Source organism: Mesoplodon bidens (genome assembly GCF_964165515.1).
Source record: "Mesoplodon bidens genome assembly, chromosome: 19".
NCBI lineage: Eukaryota > Metazoa > Chordata > Mammalia > Artiodactyla > Ziphiidae > Mesoplodon > Mesoplodon bidens.
In genome coordinates this window covers 53954350-53974664 of record NC_138179.1, presented here as the reverse complement: position 1 = coordinate 53974664, position 20315 = coordinate 53954350, and the positions used below count along the sequence as shown (strand labels likewise).

Genomic DNA, 20315 nt, shown 5'->3' with positions numbered 1-20315 from the left:
TGATAAAAGTTAAGGTTGTTTTGGGGTGAGAGGAGGCGGATGTCTCAGAGGACCATACTGGTATGATAAGCCAAACCATGGCAAGATTTAATGTTTCTTTCTTTCTTGGTTGTCATTTTAATTGGTGTCTAGCATGGCTGCTGGCAGCTGCTGGCAGCTTCCTGAGAAAGCACAGATTATGATAGTAAGCTATGTTCCTTCTCTGTTGCTAACTCCACCCCAGCGCTGGACCAGAAGTTCAGTAGTGAGAGCTACAGCTGCCAGGTATCAGCAACGCGATCAGAGGAGCAGAGGTCTTTACAAACGGCAGCAGGAGCCCAGCTGACTCTCCTGGCGCCGCCGCCTACCCGTTTGCCACCAATCGTACCGTTAGAGCAACCTGATTTGGGTTCCTAGGGAGAGCAGTTGTTTGGCCCCATGTTTCATTCACATCAGGGTCTCCTGTCTGTCTTGCATTGGAAACCAAACACCTTAACCACTTTGCTTGCACTCGGGTTGGTACAAGAAGGCATGGTCCATCTTGGGTGGGTATTTTCCATGACCACAAAAGAGAGTCCTATTAAAAACAACAACTCTGAGATCCTAAAACTAGTATTTGGTAAGAAGAGATTAAATTCTCATCAGCTGATTTTATTATTCAGTCAGAAATGATGCTGTAGGGCTTCCCTGGTGGTGCAGTGGTGAAGAATCTGCCTGCCAATGCAGGAGACACGAGTTCTGGTCTGGGAAGATCCCACATGCCGCGGAGCAACTAAGCCCACGCACCACAATGACTGAGCCTGCACTCTAGAGACCGCAAGCCACAACTACTGAAGCCCGTGTGCCTAGAGCCCGTGCTCTGCAACAAGAGAAGCCACTACAATGAGAAGCCTGCGCACCTCAACGAAGAGTAGCCCACGCTCGCCGCAACTAGAGACAGCCCATGCGCAGCGATGAAGACCCAATGCAGCCAAAAATTAAAATAAATATATTAAAAAATGATGCTGTAAGTATAGATTCAAAATTATAAATTTATTACCAAAAGCTTATTTTCTTGCTGAGAAAAAAAAATTACTAACCCTACAAATGTGGCTCCAAGTCCAGGACTCATTTGGATAATAGAGTTGAAAGACTTGATTTAAAGCTATAAAACCCCTCCTACCCCCGCAAACTGCACACTACAGAGATATTGTTTTCAAAGGGGTTCCTTCCTTCTTGAAATTCATCCTTAGAAAATGCAAGATAAGAATTCACCCACAACTGCCCACTGTCCCCAAAGGCTTTACTGCTTCCCATTAATAAAATACTCTGTAAGGAAATAACAACACATTCATCTTTCTTTCCAACCTTCTGATTTCCACTAAAAATTTTAACCGAAGAATATTAGGGAAAAGGAAAAGGACTGAGTATCTTTAAAGCTATTGCCTGGGTCCAGTGTGACTGTCTGATCTTCTAATTGTGTAGACCTAACTAACAGTTAGCTGGGAGAACACAGGTTTTTGCAGACTGGCAAGCTTGCGTTCATCACTAGTCCTGAGAGTTATTTGCTGTTTAACTACTTTGCCTAATTTTTCGGTGCCTGCTTTCTCATCTGTAAGTTGAGTATATTACCTAGGATAGGGAGCTATCTGACAGGGAATTCCCCGCTGGTCCAGTGGTTAATGCGCTTTCATTGCCGAGGGTGCAGGTTCAATCCCTGGTCGGGGAACTAGGATCCTGCAAGCCTTGTGGTGTGGCCAAACAACACACAAAAATCTGACATGCAAAATGTCGGACTAAGACCTCTAGAGACCCAAAGCGTCAGGACTGTGGTGCCCAGATCAATCAAGGTATTAGTAGAAAACAGAATACACTAAAACTGGGTAATTTGAGAAAGGTTTAATAAAGGGACTGTTTACAAAGACATGGGCAGAGTTCAGAGAAACCAACAAGGAATAATGGAGTTATCCAGAGCTAGTAAATGAGTGGTCCTTTCTATCCCTAGATCTGAAGGGCCAAAGAGAAGGAGCTAGAAGCTAGAGAGGCTGCTTGATAGGAGTCGCAGTCCTTGGTAGAGGGACTCAAGACAACCTATGAGACCTGGCAATTTAGAAGCCAGGGGAATAAATACCCTAGCTTCTAAATATCCATTCCTCCGCCTTTTGATCTTCTGAGGGTGTAACTAATTGGATCAACACAACCTGAAGTCAGAGGGCAAAGGAGCCTGTTAGTGCAGTCCATGGGGGTCAATACCTCCTGGGACGCAGAGCAGGATGAAAAGCAGTTCTAAAGAGGAAGCGGAAGATACCTAGCGCAACCTCTTCCCCAACTTAATTCAAACTGCTAAACCAGTATACACAAAACTTGTATGTATGCTGAAACTAAAATAACTTCTTTCCAGAATTTGATTGTGAGTTCTTTAATTAAATCAGAATTTCTTTCAGTCTTTTTGATGCTCCTGCTTTGCCGGTGGCACATGCCTAGATAAAAGGAAGCCTCAATAAATAGGAACTGGCAGGCTCAAGTTAACTCCTGAATGCTGACTCTAAGAGACTCTTGAGTTAACCCAGAACTAATTTAGGAGGAATCTTAAGATTCTTCTGGTTAGGTACTATTCATTAGGAATTCAGCAACTGGATTTTCTTAGACTCAAAAAAAATCCTATGGTAGTAAAATTTCTTATAATCCTACTAAACGATAGGAAAGGTTTTAGTTGCTTATCAGAGAGAATAAAGGACATCAGGACATCCAATTTCACATTGACATTTTTATTAACGCCAACTGTTTTTTAATTATTTTTTTTAAAACAATAGCACAAAAATGTTTCAAGGAAGCAGTCTCACAATCTGATGACCTTCTGAAATACAGTTAAGCCACACCAAATATGAATTCCTGTTAATAACACACAAAAATATTTTTTTTTAAGAAAAAGAAAAGAAAAAAGGTAGGGAAAGAGGAAAGGAATGAGATTTAGACTTAAAATTTACTGGATTAGGTTGGTGAGGCTTGTTAGTAGGATACACTGTGGAAGCAGAGTGGCACACACAGGCTTATAGTCTTTGTTGTTTTTAAAACCAGTTACCACTAATATACAGGCCCTGCAGCAGTTACCAATGACCTCTTACATGCCCGAAATGAACCAGAAGAAGCCAGTGTTGATACTGTCATGAAGAGATTCAACAGTTGGCCTGTCAGACAACTAAGACCATTTTCAGCAGAGTAACTCCTTCAGAAAGGCCTGGATGAAAACCTTTCATTTCTATTGTCTCACCTATATGCATTTCAGGGTTCTTAAAAGTCATCTTAAAAAAGAAAGAAAAAAATAATGTATATCAGTTTCTCTTATTTAATGTGGCTATAAAAGATGTTTCCTTATTATTTCTTTATCTCTAAGAAGGACACCGGGGTGGTGGGTTGGGGATGGAACTAGGGGAGGAAAAAACCCAGACCAGGATAGGTTTTTTTTTTTTAACTTTTTTTTTTTTCTTTTTTTTTTTTTTGCCAAGGGGTCACACAGAAGGGAAAGCAAGGAGGAAAACTACAATCCTTGGTTCAGATTGAGTTATGCAGGAAAATATATCTTCCTGATCAGTCCCCATGCCAAAAAAAAAAAAAAAAAAAAAAAAAAACCCCACTTGAAATTATGCACAGACTCTATGTTATACCAGCTATCAGCCTTTCATGTTTAACATCCCCAGCAATGGACACTACCCTTGGTTTGTGGGCTGCTTGTAGAACCCATTTCACAAAAATCCTCTTTATCCAGAAGCCTCTAGTTTCCTTTTGGTAGGTTATAAAAACAGAACATCTGTCATTAACAGGAGAGTGTTAAATACTTTTAACCACTGACAAGGCTTCAGGAAGTTTCACAGTTTCGTTATGCTCTATTTTATTACTATCATATTTACATTTTTTTAATTTTTTATTTTTTTTTGCTGAATTGCTGATTTTCCTTTTTCAATAGAATTTAATTCTGGAGTGTGAGCAGGAACCAGTTAACTACATTCATTGTCCAACCCCCACTGGCTTGAAAGAAGACTCCAAATTCTTGGCATATGAATCAGCTGTTCGGTCGCTCCACCTTATCCCTGCATGAAGCAGCAGAACCGCAGTGGCGGCAGGCTCCGGGTTCATGCTGTGGGTGGTGAGGCCTTTCGCTGAAGGAGGTACTGGTGGATGCTCTCAGCATCACGCTTTAGCCAAGCAGCATTCAGCAGGATATTTTCACAACACTGCTGGATGGTACGCTCAGCTGAAGGAGCTGGGTGACTCTCGAAGAAAGCCTGGTATAAAACAACCCAGAATGTAGGATCATTACCAGCAACAGTAAGAAGCTAATATCCCAGGCGATGAAAACATACCCACTGTCTGTAAGGAGTTCATAAGCTTCACTCGGGAAACTTTACCACTGCCACCTCCAGGCTAGAAGAAAAGAAGCAGCTCCCTGTACCCGCCTACGGGAATTCTCTAGTATATGCTGACAACCTAATCAAAAGTTAACAGTAAAGAGACAGGACCTACGGCCTTTCAGTTCATTGTCCAACCAGCAAAAGAAAGTAAAAAAGAACTGATATTAAGGACCGACTCTGCTCCAGGCCCCCTGTGTTAGTTCCTTCATCTAAATGACAATCTTATCACTTCAGTTTACACATGAAACTGGCTCACAGGGCTTAAAAGACCTACTTGGAGTCTAGGTTTTGGAATCAGACTTGGGACTTGATCTAGGCTCCATCATGTACTAACCTGTGACGGAGTAAATTAACTGCTCTAAGTATGTTTTCTCATCTATAAGAAAACATTTACTGCAGAAGATTAAAGAGACAACCCATATAAACAGTTAGCATAATACTTGGCACAGAGTAGTTAAGGACTCAACACATTTTGGCTGCTTCAAATAAAGATTAATTTGTAAGGGTTGATAAAATTAAGAAGCTTAAATTGCTTCTATATCCTAATAATTTAAAATTTTATAGACTCACATTTTTCATACAGTAAAACTACTTCAGAGTTTCTTGTAATTATCACAATGCTTATTGATTAAACGCTGAATAAACCATTTTCTAATGAAGTACACTTGGTTCCATAGAAAATACCAACCAGCAGAAGGATAGGGGTCTTTCCTTTGAGCTAGTCATCACAGGTATATGAGAGAGAATAACTAATTCATCAGATTAAGTCTAGACCTTTTAGAAATCAATAACGTTATTTACACGGATGACAATGGCTCCTGCTCCAAGGCTCCTATCCCAGTCGGGTTCTTAGGGCCTGAGTGAGATACAAGACTTCCTCTCATTTCACCTCAAGAAACAGCACCACTATTTACATACCAGAAACCTGGGAATTATCCTTGACTCTTCCTTCTTCCTCCCCAGATACGTTCACAACACAGAGAAGCCACTCAGTAAATACTGGCTGAATTAAAGATTGACAAAATCAAGCCCCTGAATTTCTTTCTTACTCCATCTTCTCCAAGCTACTACATCATTTTTGCTTGGAGAGTTAGCTTCCCAACATCTTTTCTTCTCCTTTCCAAATTATGCATTCTCCACACTGCGGCCAGACTGAAATTTTTATCATATAAACAAAGGAGGGACTTGATCTGGTTTGTAAGCCATTCAAGGGCTTCCCATTCTTAGGAAAATTTTAATACGGCCTACAAGGCCCTCCTCGGTCTGGCCTCTACCTACTTTACCAGGCTTAGCTTAACCACTGCCCTCCCCTCAAACTAATTATACATATTTCTCCTTCAGAGTATTTATTACCTTTACAATAAAGTAATTATTAACACAATACAATACACAATGTAAACTAAATGAATCTTATTTCTAACAATGGCTCATCAAGTGAATCAAACATTATAGCTCTCAGAATTTCCAAATTCATACCTGATAACCCCCTTGCTTTCAAGAATGAAGGTGGAAGTGACACTTAAAAAAGTACTTTGCAATTAAATGCAATGGAAGGCTTAAAGTTAAGATTTTCCTAATCAGTGTAGATTTGTCCTCCAAACACTGAACTCTGCCACTAAACTGATTATCAGTCTTTCTAAGAGCTAAGAGAAGAGTCCCTACATAGTCATCTTGTCTCACTGTGCCTACAAAAGACCTATGAAGGTTTTAGAAAAGAAAAAAGAACTAGTATCAAGGACCTACTATGTTCCAGGCCCCCTATGTTACTTAATCTAAATAACAATCTTAACACCTCATTTTACGGATGAGGAGCCAGGCTCATAGAGGTTAAAAAACTTGCTTGAAGTTACACAGCTAACAAGGGGCACAGCACAGATTATTCACACCCAGGTCGGCTGATGTCAAGTTCCACATTCTTTCAACCACACTTCAATGCCCCAAAGATGATTCCAACTCTAAATTCTTCAAGCATTAAAGATACAACCTAAACTGTCTGTCTCCAAGCAAGAAGGTGGAGACCCTAAAGTACAACATTACCCCAACACTCTATCATTACAATTTGGTTAGTGTTTTTACTTACTGGATTGAAACGTGAAAAGTAAACAGTCCTTTCCTTACCTTAACTTCTCCAGCCATTTTATCAACTGCAAATCCCTCAACTGATAGCTGAAAAAGAAAAGGTTTATAAATAGTAAGAACAACTAAGAGCTTAGGAACAAACTTCCATTTACCATAAAAACAAATCATTCCATTCTTTCCCAACTTCAGTTTATTCTAGAGGGTACAGGATGGGTTATAGAGAAACTCTTTAGTAAAGCTAATAACTACTTAAAGAAACTCTTAAAAAGCAAAGGCCATAATCTATGGGTCTAGTGAATCATGGATGTCTCTCAATATCATCCATGATAAGCAAGCTACTCAAAAATTTTCACCTACCTTTATTAGTCTAGATATTAAGAATCCTCCCTGGTATCGATTATAAAGTTCTTCCCAGTTGTCTTTTATGAATTTCCAAGCAGCCTTCCTTCCATGCTTACTGCCTCCAGCCACTCCACCAATTACTGATACAGTGTCCTGTGGACGTACCTCTTCCTAAAAAAAGGAAGAGAACTAAAAGTCTACCATATCCAGAACATCGTCTGCTGCCAGAAAGGGCAAATGCTGTTGAGGTACCCAAGTAATCCTACTGAAGACACTTATTGTTTTAGGAATAACTGGCACCAGAAGCTTCTAACAGAGGAGAATGTTTAACCTAAAGATCAGCCAAATTGAGAATGAAGCACTGGGATGGGTACAAACAGGCTGCTCAATAGATACTTGCTCTAGGGTAAAGAAAGGAAGAGACAGAAAGTAGGCACAGGGATGTGTCAGCTTTCCAGTTTATTTCCTCTCCCAACTATTCTGATTCTCACCAGTAGAGGGAGATACAGTGATTAGTAACAAAAGCTCATCCCAGCCGTCCAAGAATGAGGGAGCCTTTAGTCTAGGGTTAAGGCAGAGAATACTGAATCAAGGACACTTGCTGCAGATCAGTGGGTAACAATTCCCTCTAAAAGCAGTTTTCATTGTAACTTACTGAAAGTGCAAACGTGAGGACTTTTTGAATCAATTCAGGTGAAAGAGTAGCCCCAAGGACTCTTTCAATCCGGTTTTTCTCTTCCTGCATATCTGCTTGTTTGTGAAGCTATAGTGAAAAAATACAGATAGAGATAATTAACTTCTCCCCCATTAAGGTGAAACTTTTGCTCTACATTCTCATTGGCTAAGACTGCAGGATATGAAATTAACAAAAGAATATTTTTCAAGATGTTTGGGCACTAAATTTGTCATGTGCCCCTATAGTAAGACACTAGGTGTAAGTGCTTACTGTATGAATAGCTTGTCATCAGTTCTGAGCAGTTCAACATCAAGATCTAAGGGGTCAACCTGTCATGACCAAATTCTTTACTCATTGGTGTCTGACTAATGTTCTATGTTAGATGAGCAAAATAATAATTACTAATACCACTTCAATTTATAATATTTTTCACTATTTACAATAGTGAAAAATATAAGACGCATTATTGAAAGTAATATTTTAAGAATGTTTGATGACATAAACATGCTCTTGATATATTAAATGAAAGAAGAGAGACAAAGCAAAATGATTCTAAATTTTTAAAAAGTTAATGTGAAGGGGAAAAAAAACTTGAAAACACATCAAAATATTAACAATAATAATGGTCTCTGATCAATGGGATCATCACATTTTTTAACTGCAAAAGCAGCACATGCTGAATGAAGAATATGAAGAAAACAGAAAAGCATAAAGAAAAACCAAATCAGGAATAAGATCATATTATACATGCTATATTTGTGACGTTTTTAAAATTACATTTAAGTTCTGTTTTCTTCTTTATACTTTTCTAGTCTCTAAATCTTCCATAGTGAGTATACCAAAATCTTTTTTCATAATTAGAAACAAAATATTATTATATATATTTTTTAAGTTAGAACTACAAATGTATATGAGATACTTCTCTAGGACAACTTAATTTATAGACTCTCTTGACCTTTTTTCCCCTCTGAAGATTTAACACTGACCAGTGTCTGGAGACCCCATCACAGCTCCCAGTTTCCTCTTCCTTTCCTTTGGACTCTTTTGAGCAGCAGTGTAGTAAAATAGATAGGAGGTCAGAAGACCTGGGTTCTAGTCCCAGTTTTGCCTCTAACTAGCTGTGTGATCTTGACTAAGTCCTTAACCTCTCCGGGTCTCAGTTTCCCCATCTGTAAAATGAGTGGGGTGGACAGATGATTTCTAAGGTCCTTTTCAGCTCTAATACTCAAGGTCTGAACTCTGGCTTTTAGGAAGCATTCCCCACCCCACCCCCTGGAGAACCTGTTACAGGAGTCCACTAGATGGCATCATAACACCACATTTCAAATACACTTTGAATTAAAGTTATCTATCCTGCTTCATTATTCCTAAATTACCAACAGAAAACAGTCTTCCTCATCTCTCATCAACTGGTTTCTTTTTTTTTTAAATTTATTTTATTGAAGTATAGTTGATTTACATTGTTGTGCTAGTTTCTGATGTACAGCAAGTGATTGTTATACATACATAATAATAGTTTGCATTTGCTAATCTCAAACTCCCAATCCATCCCTCTGCAACCTCCCCTGACTGGTTTCTTGAAGAACCCTGATTCTGCCTTCATTAGAGCTCTTTCCATAGTAAAGCTGAAACACTGTGAGCTCCCTTGTGTTAGATGCAAACATTTATTAAATAAACATACTAGTATAAATTCTTAAAAATATGTCATGACATGAAAATGTCACAGTACCTCTCATGAAAATTTCAGAACCCCTATTTTTCCCACACCTTTACGGAACAGACAAAATATACCAAGTACTTCATTTCATATACAAAGAAATACATGGTTTATAGTGCACAGGTTCACAGAATATTAAGAACGAGAAGGGACCTTAATGTCATTTAGTTGAAAGGTAAACCCGAAGTATATATTTTTATGTTATTAGAAAGAAAATCCTTATACAAGACAGGTAGTTAAAGCAATACAGTTTGAGATGTAGTTTCTTAAATAGAGTTTATAATATATATTTTTAAAAACATTCTAATCATTTAAATAGGATTTGTTTAGAACTAAAATACTAGAAATTAGATTTGCAATTTTGATCCACTTGGGATAAGAAAAGTATTCTGATTAAGGGTAGAAGTATTAAAGCACATCCCATTCCTATCCTGTTTGTCTCCCTAAGTGCAGATCATTTAATGAATGGGTCTGATAGATGATTTGGGTATTTAGGCGCATTTTGCACATTTTATTTAATGGTAATAAGTAGAATCAGCTCTCTCCACCTCTAATGCAACCAGATTGTCAAGTTATTTCTTAGACTAATAACTGCATGGACAAGGACTGGCGATAGCACTTGTTCCACAGCATTAGGACTTTCAAACAGATCACTGCCATTATAAGGACATGGAAAGTTTTACCTATATTTTTCTAAGTCGGAGTTTAATTATATGCCAACCACCCTGGGAAACTACAGAGGCTGTGAGAGCAAGTGAATTAATTTACTGTCCATTCATAAGAGGCACTGGCATAGACCAAACCCTTGAGACACCTAATCATCTATCCCTTTTCTAAGCACAGAAACAAACCTTTTGTATAAAATGGGCAGAACCCCAAGTAAATTTGCATTGATGGGAAAAGTTTTAAGAACTTGACTTTTTAATCAAAATTAACATTTTGGTATTAAGATTTAAGATGCATAAATTCCTGAGTAAAAAAAAAAAGTGAAAAAATTAGATGACTTTTGGCACTTGTATTGGTAGTACAAATAAACAGATATTATATATTTCTCCCACAGTTTCCTAATATTTGCATGTCTACAGTATACATATCAGAATGTATTTCTTTTGCCAGGACTTTTTTTTAACCACTCAAGCTCATACTCTCTATGGCAATTCAACTTAAAAAGCAGAAAATGGGAGCCCTTTCTAAATTTACTCACCTTCAGCATAATGTCTAAGGTAGTGCCATCACCATGCTTCAAAACAGTCAGATAGACCTACAAGAGAATACAGGAACAAAAAAGAAGGCATCTGATTAAATGTATCTTGTTCCAAATATTCTAACGTTAAGAAAAGATAGAAAGCAAGTCAAAAAAAATTGTGTGGATATTACATATTAACACAAATTGTGGCAAGGATCTAAGAGCCCACATGAACAACCAGAAGGGTAGATGGCAGGTAGTAAGTAACAGCCGAACACACCAGTCTCTCAGGAGAATGGGCACGGATAGTCAATCACCTTTCAGTGCCCTAGTGCAGACTGAGAAGCTTGACATCAATGAGAAGCTGCCTACAGACCTCATAAGTGGTGTATATTGAAAGAATCAGGAGGGACTTCCCTGGTGGCGTAGTGGTTAAGAATCTGCCTGCCAATGGAGGGGACACGGGTTCGATCCCTGGTCTGGGAAGATCCTACATGCCGCGGAGCAACTAAGCCTGTGCACCACAACTACTGAGCCTGTGCTCTAGTGCCCACGAGCCACAACTACTGAGCCCACGCACCACAACTACTAAGCCTGTGCGCCTAGAGCCCATGCTCCGCAACAAAAGAAGCCACCACAATGAGAAGCCCGCGCACCACAACGAAGAGTAACCCCCGCTCGCCGCAGCTAGAGAAAGCCCATGTAAAGCCAAAAAAAAAAAAAAAAATTGTAATAAAATATCTTAAAAAAATAAAAGAATCAGGGGACTTTCCTGGTGGTCCAGTGGTAAAGAATCCGCCTTGCAATGCAGGAGACGCAGGTTAGATGCCTGTGTGCCACAACTACTGAGCTCGCGCACCTCAACAAAGGAGCCAGTCTGCTGCAAACTACAGAGCCCACGTGCCCTGGAGCCCCCATGCCACAACTAGAGAGAGAAAACCCGCATGCCACAACTAGAGAGAAGCCTGAGTGCTGCAATGAAGAGACTGTGTGCCTCAGTGAAGATCCTGCATGCAGCAACTAAGACTCAACACAGCCAAAAAATAAAAAAAATAAGAAAGAAAATAAATAAATAAAGGGGAAAAAAAAGAAAAGAATCAGACATGATTTGTGAGTCAATACTTAGGTCATTTTTGGTTACTATTAAATACATTCCACACTACACAGAATGATGAAGTCACCTAGAAATCAAGGTACTTTATTATGAAAACCTACCGGACTCCTCAAATCAGCGGAGAGAATCTGTTTCCCTTCCACATGGTCCTTAAACCGACGACGGGCTTCTTCTAACGTTGCCTTATGTCCTGCCTTCCCTAGTTTGCCCAGAACCAAGCCCCTCAGGAGTGCATCTAGATGACCTGATTGAGAAGTAAAAAGAGATACAAAACTACTTAAAAAGCATATTTTTACAAATATGCCACCTGGATATCTTATAATTGTGTTATACCGTGTCTACAGTCTTGAACAAAACAAAATCAATTACCTTAGTACTCGAGAGAACACTTGATTTAAATTTATCAAATAAGAATGAAATGAAGTGCTTAACACACTAGACAAGCAAATATGATGCCTCTGTCTATAGTTACAATGCCAACTGGATTTACTAAATGTTCACTCCATCTAGTTAATTACACTAATAAGAATTATGTGTGAAAAGAACAGACTTAGATCATGCAATTTTGACCCAAGATTTAGAGAAAGGTCACATATAGAACTAGTACGCTGGGTACATTGAAATCTTAGATTTTTAAAATCAAAATCTGATAGATTACTCCAAAGATATGCAGATGGCCAATAAGCTATCACTGGCCATTAGGGAAATGCAAATCAAAACCACGAGATACCACTTCACACCAATTAGGATGGCTAGAATAAAAGAGACAATAACAAGTGTTGACAAGGACGGGGAGAAATTAGAAACCTCATACATTGCTGGTAGGAATGTAAAATGGTGTGGCCACTTTGAAAAACAGTCCAGCAATTCCTCAAAGGTTAAACACAGAGTTACTGTATGACCCAGCAATTCTACTCTTCGGTATATACCCAAGAGAAATGAAAGTATTTGTCTATATAAAAACTTGTATACATATGTTCATAATAATATTCATAACAGTCAAAAAGTAGAAACAATCCAAACATACATAAATTGATAAATGAACAAAGAAAATGTGGTATATCCATATAATACAATGGAATATTATTTGACTATAAAAGGAAATGAAGTACTGATACATGCTGCAACATGGATGAACCTTGAAAACATACTAAATGAAAGAAGCCAAATATAAAAGGCCACACAGGGTATGATTCCATTTATATGAAATGCCAGAACAGACAAATCCATGAGACAGCAGGTTAGTGGTTGCCTGGGACTGGGTTGCCAGGGAGTACAGAGTGACTGCCAATGGGTATGGAGTTTCTTTTGAGGGTAAAGAAATTGTTCTGGAATTAGACAGTGCTGGTGGTTGTACAACGGTGTGAAAAAAGACTGAATTGTATATTTAAAAGAGTGCATTTTGTGGTATATTGATTATACCTCAAAAAAAAATTGTTAACCTAGCATACAAGCTGATGGACTGCAACAGCACAATGGACAAATAAATTGTGGTATATTCATACAATGAAATAGCACTCAGCGATAAAAAGGATGTATCTCTAGAACATTATGCTGAGTGAGACAAGCCAGATAAAAGAATAGACTATATAATATGATTCCATTTATATAAAGTTCTAGAAGAGACCATATTAATCTAGGGTGAAAGAAGTCAGAATAGTGCTTGCCTGCAGGGGATGTGAGGGTTGGTGGGGTGGGTAGAGTGGCAGGGACTGGGAAGTGGCCTGAGGGCAACCTCCTGTGGTGATGGAAATGTTGTATGCATTTGTCAAGTCACTGAATTGAACATGCATATTTTGCCATATTTAAATAGTAACTCCATAAAAAATAAGTTTAAGAAAACCATAAGAAATCAATAGATAACACGACGCTAGTGAAGGTTCTTATAAGAACCAATTTATAATTCTGGTGCTGATTTGCTGTGTTGATACAGGCAATATTTTTATTATTTTGCTATGTTTGATTCTTCCATCTGTAAAGCTGGGAAACTAATGACATTCTCCCTATTTCAAAAAGGTGTTTTTTAGCCCCCAAAGTTTCACATATTATCATCATGAAAGAAAAGTGCAACATCCACCAATTAGCCTGCATCTGTGTCCATATACTTCCTGTCTTGTTCTTATGGATCTGCTGTATTCCTACCTAAAGCCAACTCTTCCACTTGTGCAGTGGATCCTGACTCCTCTCGATTATTCAGCCATCACTCCAGCAATTACCTCTCTTTCACATCGTGAATTTTTCTATTACTGCATCATTTTCATCAGCACAAAAACATATTATAAAGTCTCCCACTTTAAAAAAAAAAAAAGCCCCCTTGACCTCACATCTCTCTCCAGACTATCCCCTTTTATCTGATCCTCTTTTTACCAAAACTCCTTTAAAAAGTTGTCTAAAAGTGCTGTCTCCTTTTCCTCTCTTCCCATTCTGGTGTTGTTCATCACCACGCCACAGCACTTAGCCAATGCAATCAGCAGTTCTTCATCATTCTGCCTGACTTAGAGCAGCATTTGTCACAGATGATCACTTCCCCCTCTCTACTGCTTCTTTAAGGCTTCTGGGACACTCCTCTCCCTCTTGTCTCTCCTACCTTATTGTCCAGTCAATCTCCCTTGCTGATTCCTCCTCTTCTACCCAATCTCTAAATCTTGGACTTGGCCGTGCCCTCATCCAATCTTATGGCTGTAAATACCATCTATGCATTAAATTTATCTATTCAGCCTGGACCTCTAGGCATGGGACTCCCCACTTGGATGTCTAAAAGGACCTCAAATTTAAGATGTCCAAAGCCAAACTGCTGATTCCCTTTTGTACCCAAATCTGCTTCTACAGCAGTCTTCCCCGTCCCTGTATATGGTAACTTCACTCTTTCAGTTCTTCAGGCCAAAATTTGATGACTCCCCTCTTTCTCTCCACCACACAGGCCACCACCAAGTATTTTCAGTTCTACCTTCAAAACATACCCAGAATTTACTACCTACAAGTGCTACCTGCAACCAACACCTAACTGGATTACTGAAATAGCTTTCTAACTTGTCCCCCTGCTTCCTCTTTTGCCTCCCCTGCTACAGTCTGTTCTTCACACAGCCGAGTAAAAATAAGTCATGTTCCTCTGCTTTAAACTCTCAAATGAGTTTCTCACACCACTAAACGTGCAAGTCCCACGGGTTCTATAGGAGCTGATACGCTTCCATCCTCCTCTCTCCCTCAGTTACTCTGTCCTGACTTTACCAGCCGCCTTGCTATTCCTTGAACATCTAAGCATGCCTCTGCCTCAGGTCTTTTGTACTTGCTGTTTCCTGTTTGGACCATTTTCCCACTAGATATCCTCACAGTTCTCTCCTACAGGTCTCTGCTTACGCTCAAATATCATCTCACTAGTTTTACTGCATTTTCCTGTCTACTCTCCATAAAATAGTGGCTTACTACTCCTTTTACTCCTGATCTACCTTACCTAACTTTATTTTTCTTCACGATACTTGCTGCCACCTAAAATATTATCTATTGAACCATTTGCTGTGTCTTCCACTAGAATGTTAAGCCACACAGGGCGATTTTTTGTTCACTGTTATACCACCAGCTCCTAGTATGGTACCTGGCATTTACTGGGTACATAAATAGTTGTTGAATGCATAAAAGAAAGACATAGAGCTCTAGATAATTGTTACTATTGTTCTTACTGTAAAAAACTCCCAGAATAAGAAGGGCAGGAGGAAATACCACCTTCAGTTATTAGCATATGGTAGAAAATAATTATATTTAAAGCCCTGTAATCACTATTCCCAACATTTAAATGACAGCAAAAGAGTAAATACAGGATTACAGAAATAAAGAGGAGAGAATACATGTAGAAAGCAAATAACTCCTTTAATTCAGAAAACTGGCCCCCTGTGTCTCTCAACACCTTTTCAAGTTGTACATAAGGTGCCTGGTATTTATGGTAATAATAAATAAAATAATCCAAAATTCCCTTTAGCTTTTCTTTACTAAAAATGGGCCTTTGGAACTTTGTAAAAGACTTTTATTTCCACCATTTGCTCTGTGTATATATCATATTTAGCAACGAATACATATAGCCACCACTGTTTTTATGTTGGTTACCCACATAACTTCACCGGGAGGCTTAAAAGTCCTAAGTCTTACTTTCTAGTTAGCTGAATACACAGTAACATCCAGCAGACACAAAGATGATGCTATTGTTACTGTTAACCACGGCTGAGTAAAAAAAGGACCAATTTCTAATCAATTCTTTCCCCATTCAGTACATCCATTACCTTCTCCAGGCTTGGGGTCCCAGCCCAGTCTCTCCCCTATAGGTGAAAAGACATCTTTCACAAACTCCTGGATTTCCTCATAGAAGTCTGTGTGGGACAAGAGAGTTGAGAGAATCCCCAGGTTACAGCTCAGGTCGCTCCATACAGTATAATTGGGCTCATTCACAAAAGCCTCCATGACTTTTAGAACCTCTACAGTGCTAATGATTCCAGCTCGAGCCTGGGATAGGAAAAAACATAAATTAATCTAGTCTTCAAACAAAAGCAAAACAAAAAACACAAGCATGTATTTTTGGCATTATCTTCTGCTAGTTAGTCATCCCTTAAGGAAGAGACTAGACTATATAACCTCAGACCACTACAGAATTTTATAAAATAAAAACTGTATTATGACACCATTCCTTACTTTTTTGCTATTTATAGAAGAGCCACTTTAAAAAATTGCTAAAATTCCACCAATTTAGAAAAAGAAAGAAAACAGTTAACTTCCTATTTCTATTCAGTTTCTGGGGTCTTGGCATTGTTTTTTATTTTGAAAATTTTCATACTTTCAGAAAAGTTGCAAAAACAGTTGGGGCTTTGGTTTTTGACAGAGGCGCTTTCAAAACTAGACCTGCAAACTATGTCAACGTCAGCCTGTCCTTTACTCATTTCTAAAGGAAGGCAAACTGGAAGGCACTACAAATTCAGTCCTTTCAGAACTGACTAACAGAGTTAGGAAAAAGAACTTCTGTTACAGCAGCCAACTGCACAAACACACCACTCTCCTGGGACAGGTCTCTCTCAGCAATGAAATCAGCAGATGTGAGGTTTTGTGCATCAATGCTAATCTGTGTTTATACAAAGGAGGAATCCAAAACCAGTTACTGCAGAGGGGAATGAAAATTTCAAGTCCAATTAAAGGAACACTAGGAGGAATCTGACAATTTTATCACAGAGACATATAGAAATTATCTACCCTATGTTTTGGGGTCATAAAGATAATACTACTAATTGCTCCTTAAAATTTTTTCTGGAACAAAGCTAAATATAAATATAATTCTAAAGCTAATGGGCTATTATAATTTGAATAGTAACGGAATGTTAAAAAATTCTACTAGACTTTCCCTGCAAAGTACAACCACTATTTTAGAAAAATATAAATCACTCTGAATTATTTTTAAAAACCACACAAGTAGAGAAATTTCTTCAAGGTTCATATTTATGTCTATTGAAAAGAATTTTTGCCTTACAAAGGATAGTTTAAGTATAGTTGCAAAAAGCTGGCTTAGGAGTAATAAAATGAGATTTGTTTCTGGTAAATTATATAGGTTCAATCTTGCCATGTTAATTAATAATTAGTCATTTGCTTTGGTCCTAAAGGCATTCAACCTTCAGGAAGAACTATATTCTTCTAGTTATGTTTTAGTCAGGCACTCCAGGAAAAACAAAATCCTTTAATTAACGAAATCCATCATACTACTGGAGGCTCACCAAGGAGAAGAGGTCATTCTGTAATCCAAGTCGATCCACAGGGGGCAGAGAAAGGTCACGAATGCCTGGTAATAAACTTTCCAGCATGGCTGAGCTGTACTGGGTCCGATAAAACCCAACTGTTCCCAGGTTTAACTGAAAAGATATCCAACAGGTATTATTAAAGAGCTGCATTTATTTTTTAAATCAATTTTTTGTAGGTATGAAAGAAGTTCTAGTTTTAGTATATCTGGATGAAAAACAACAAAGATCATTTATGCTAACAGACAAGTTTAAAATGAAACAACATATAAAGACAGTAATCAGTTGTCAAAGATGAATACAGAGGCAAAAGAAAACAGAAACTTGGCATAGTGGGAGGCAAAGTGAGCTACAGTGAAAAGAACATGGCTGAAAAGGAGGATATAATGCGGCTAAGTTTCTATTGCTAATTTCAGTGAATGGTTTTCAGTAAATGTTACAGAAAACATTTACTACAAAATAAAAATACTTGGACAATAAAATCTCTGAGGAAGACTAAACCTTTACAAATACTGATCTAATGAGACCAGAGCATCAACAGAATAACAACTGTTAGGTCCTAGATTTTAAAGAATTACATGGAGTTAAAAGGAAATTTCATATGATTTTTGGAGTGAGGTGATCATTGACTATCATTATTTTCTATAGGCTATTGACCAACAGTCAAAAATATTTTGATAATATTTATATGCAAAATATTTTAATGATAAAATGACAGTATAAGATATAAATATATATTAAAAAAAAAAAAAAAGGGCTTCCCTGGTGGCGCAGTGGTTGGGAGTCTGCCTGCCGATGCAGGGGACGTGGGTTTGTGCCCCGGTCCGGGAGGATCCCACGTGCCGTGGAACATCTGGGCCCGTGAGCCATGGCTGCTAAGCCTGCGCGTCCGGAGCCTGTGCTCCGCAACGGGAGAGGCTACAGCAGTGAGAGGCCCGTGTACCACAAAAAAAAAAAAAAAAAAAAAAAAAAAAGATATAAATATTCTGGGCTTCCCTGGTGGCTCAGTGGTTAAGAATCCGCCTGCCAATGCAGGGGACACGGGTTCGAGCCCTGGTCCGGGAAGATCCCACATGCCACAGAGCAACTAAGCCTGTGCGCCACAACTACTGAGCCTGCGCTCTAGAGCCTGTGAGCCACAGCTACTGAGCCCGCGTGACACAACTACTAAAGCCCGTGCGCCTAGAGCCCCTGCTCCACAACAAAGGAAGCCACCGCAATGAGAAGCCCACACAGTGCAACGAAAAGTAGCCCTCACTCGCCACAACTAAAGAAAGCCCATGCACAGCAACGAAGACCCAACACAGCCAAAAATAAAATAAATTAATTTTTTAAAGGATATAAATATTTTACTATTTATATATATTTAAGTCACTTCACATTTCTAATACAGTAATTATTTTATTGATTCCCTTTATCTTTTACTATAGGAATAACGCCTTTATTTACCTAATTACAATCATAGTGTTTTTTCTTATAAGAAAAATTTCATATTGCTACATATGTTCCAGATTGTAATTTCAAATGGTAATATAGTATTCCACTGGGTATATAATAAAAATATATTTAAAAAATTAAAACAGAGGGAGAAATAGTTCTGCAAGCACAAAAGCCTGAGACAATGTATAATTCCTATTAGGAACCTATAATTGGGAGAAAAGTTTGTAATAGATATTCTCATTATGAAAGGTAGAGTACAGAATAATGCAAAATAATATTTACTGACTCTTATTGTTGTGAAATGGCTTTAAAACACCAGCTAAAAGGAATTTCACATTTCAGTGACACACTGATTATTATATGTCTGATCTCACTTGATTATAGTTGTACATGCACAATGACAACACATCATTGAAGTTAACGTGTCATTACAATGACAGGGCAGTTTGAAGTTGCAAGACTACAAATGTTTTGGTTAATGTGACTTTATACATAGACTACTAGTTTTTTCCTGTTTAGTCCTACCCCTTTGTAACTGCTTATTGACCACTCCCTTACCTGACATAAAGGCAAATATCTAGACGATACTATTTGAAAGTTGGCCCTAAATTTCACACAAGAAAGTTCAGAAAAGTTTTTTTCTTTTCAAGTCCTAGTCCAAAATGAAGCAGTAGAATTTAGAGCCAGCCATAAAATGCATAAAGGAAATGAAAGAAAGAAATCAATTTAGGTAAGATAAAAATGGCCATGTCATTTCTGGACTCACCTTCACCCATTGGTCTGGTTTGACATCTTTTAAAACTACATTCATCTCTGGCTTGTCCATGAGAATCTTCATTTTGGCATGGCTGGAATCTTCACTAGTAGAGATTGTGATAGGAACCATCCACTGGGGACAGTCTTCTCCTTAAGCAAGAGAAGAACAAAGAGGAAACTTGAAAAATAATTTCTCACTGGGAGAAACAGAAGGTAAGGTAGAGAGAGAGGACTGGTGTCCCATGCATGGGTTTGAACCCAATTGTTAAGCCAATAGCTCATTTTTAATGGTACATGAACTCTTCCAGGTAACCTGAATAATAATAAGGAAGAATTTACTAATGAAATCAAAATAGCCTATAAAAAAGAGAGCACTGTGTTTACTTGTGGAATCACAAATACAACAATTTTAATTTAATTGTTGTTTTCCCTTTTCAGAGCAAAAGAGATAATGATTTTACTAATAAAAGACATTTCGAGTGGGTTAAAGCTCATGATTTTACTAATAAAAGACATTTCGAGTGGGTTAAAGCTCTCACATAGCACTTAAAAACAAATTCTAAGGTGCAATTCTTAACAGGTATGTACACTGCTGAGGAACTGAAGAGCTGATTCTATGTCTGCGACAGACAGGATACACCTTGGGAGCTGCTGGATTCGAACCCTGAGGAGTCACATCTAAAAGCCAAAGCCTTTGTAAAGCAAATACATACACTCTCTTAGGTATTATACAGCAAACTAGATTTTGCATGAAGATGCCAAACAGAAGAGAGTCATTGCCCACTACATTAATGCAACTATCTTAATAAATTATATAGCTCTATGCTATCAGGTTAAACCACAAATGAAAAGTCCCTCCTGACACTGGGATAA

General features: G+C 38.3%; 1 protein-coding gene across 1 annotated transcript in view; it reads right to left on the bottom strand.

Annotated features, from left to right (window-relative positions):
* Positions 1–2705: 2705 nt before the first annotated feature.
* Positions 2706–20315, bottom strand: part of NPEPPS (aminopeptidase puromycin sensitive) — an 86131-nt gene continuing 68521 nt past the window's right edge. Inside the window, exons 15-23 of the mRNA XM_081219978.1 lie at positions 19453–19592; positions 17226–17360; positions 15753–15972; positions 11583–11725; positions 10386–10442; positions 7444–7551; positions 6804–6959; positions 6486–6533; positions 2706–4241 (exon numbers count right to left, since the gene is read on the bottom strand). Of these exons, the coding sequence (XP_081076104.1) occupies positions 4089–4241; positions 6486–6533; positions 6804–6959; positions 7444–7551; positions 10386–10442; positions 11583–11725; positions 15753–15972; positions 17226–17360; positions 19453–19592 (1160 nt within the window). The 3' untranslated portion in view covers positions 2706–4088. The remainder of the gene's footprint in view (positions 4242–6485; positions 6534–6803; positions 6960–7443; positions 7552–10385; positions 10443–11582; positions 11726–15752; positions 15973–17225; positions 17361–19452; positions 19593–20315) is intronic.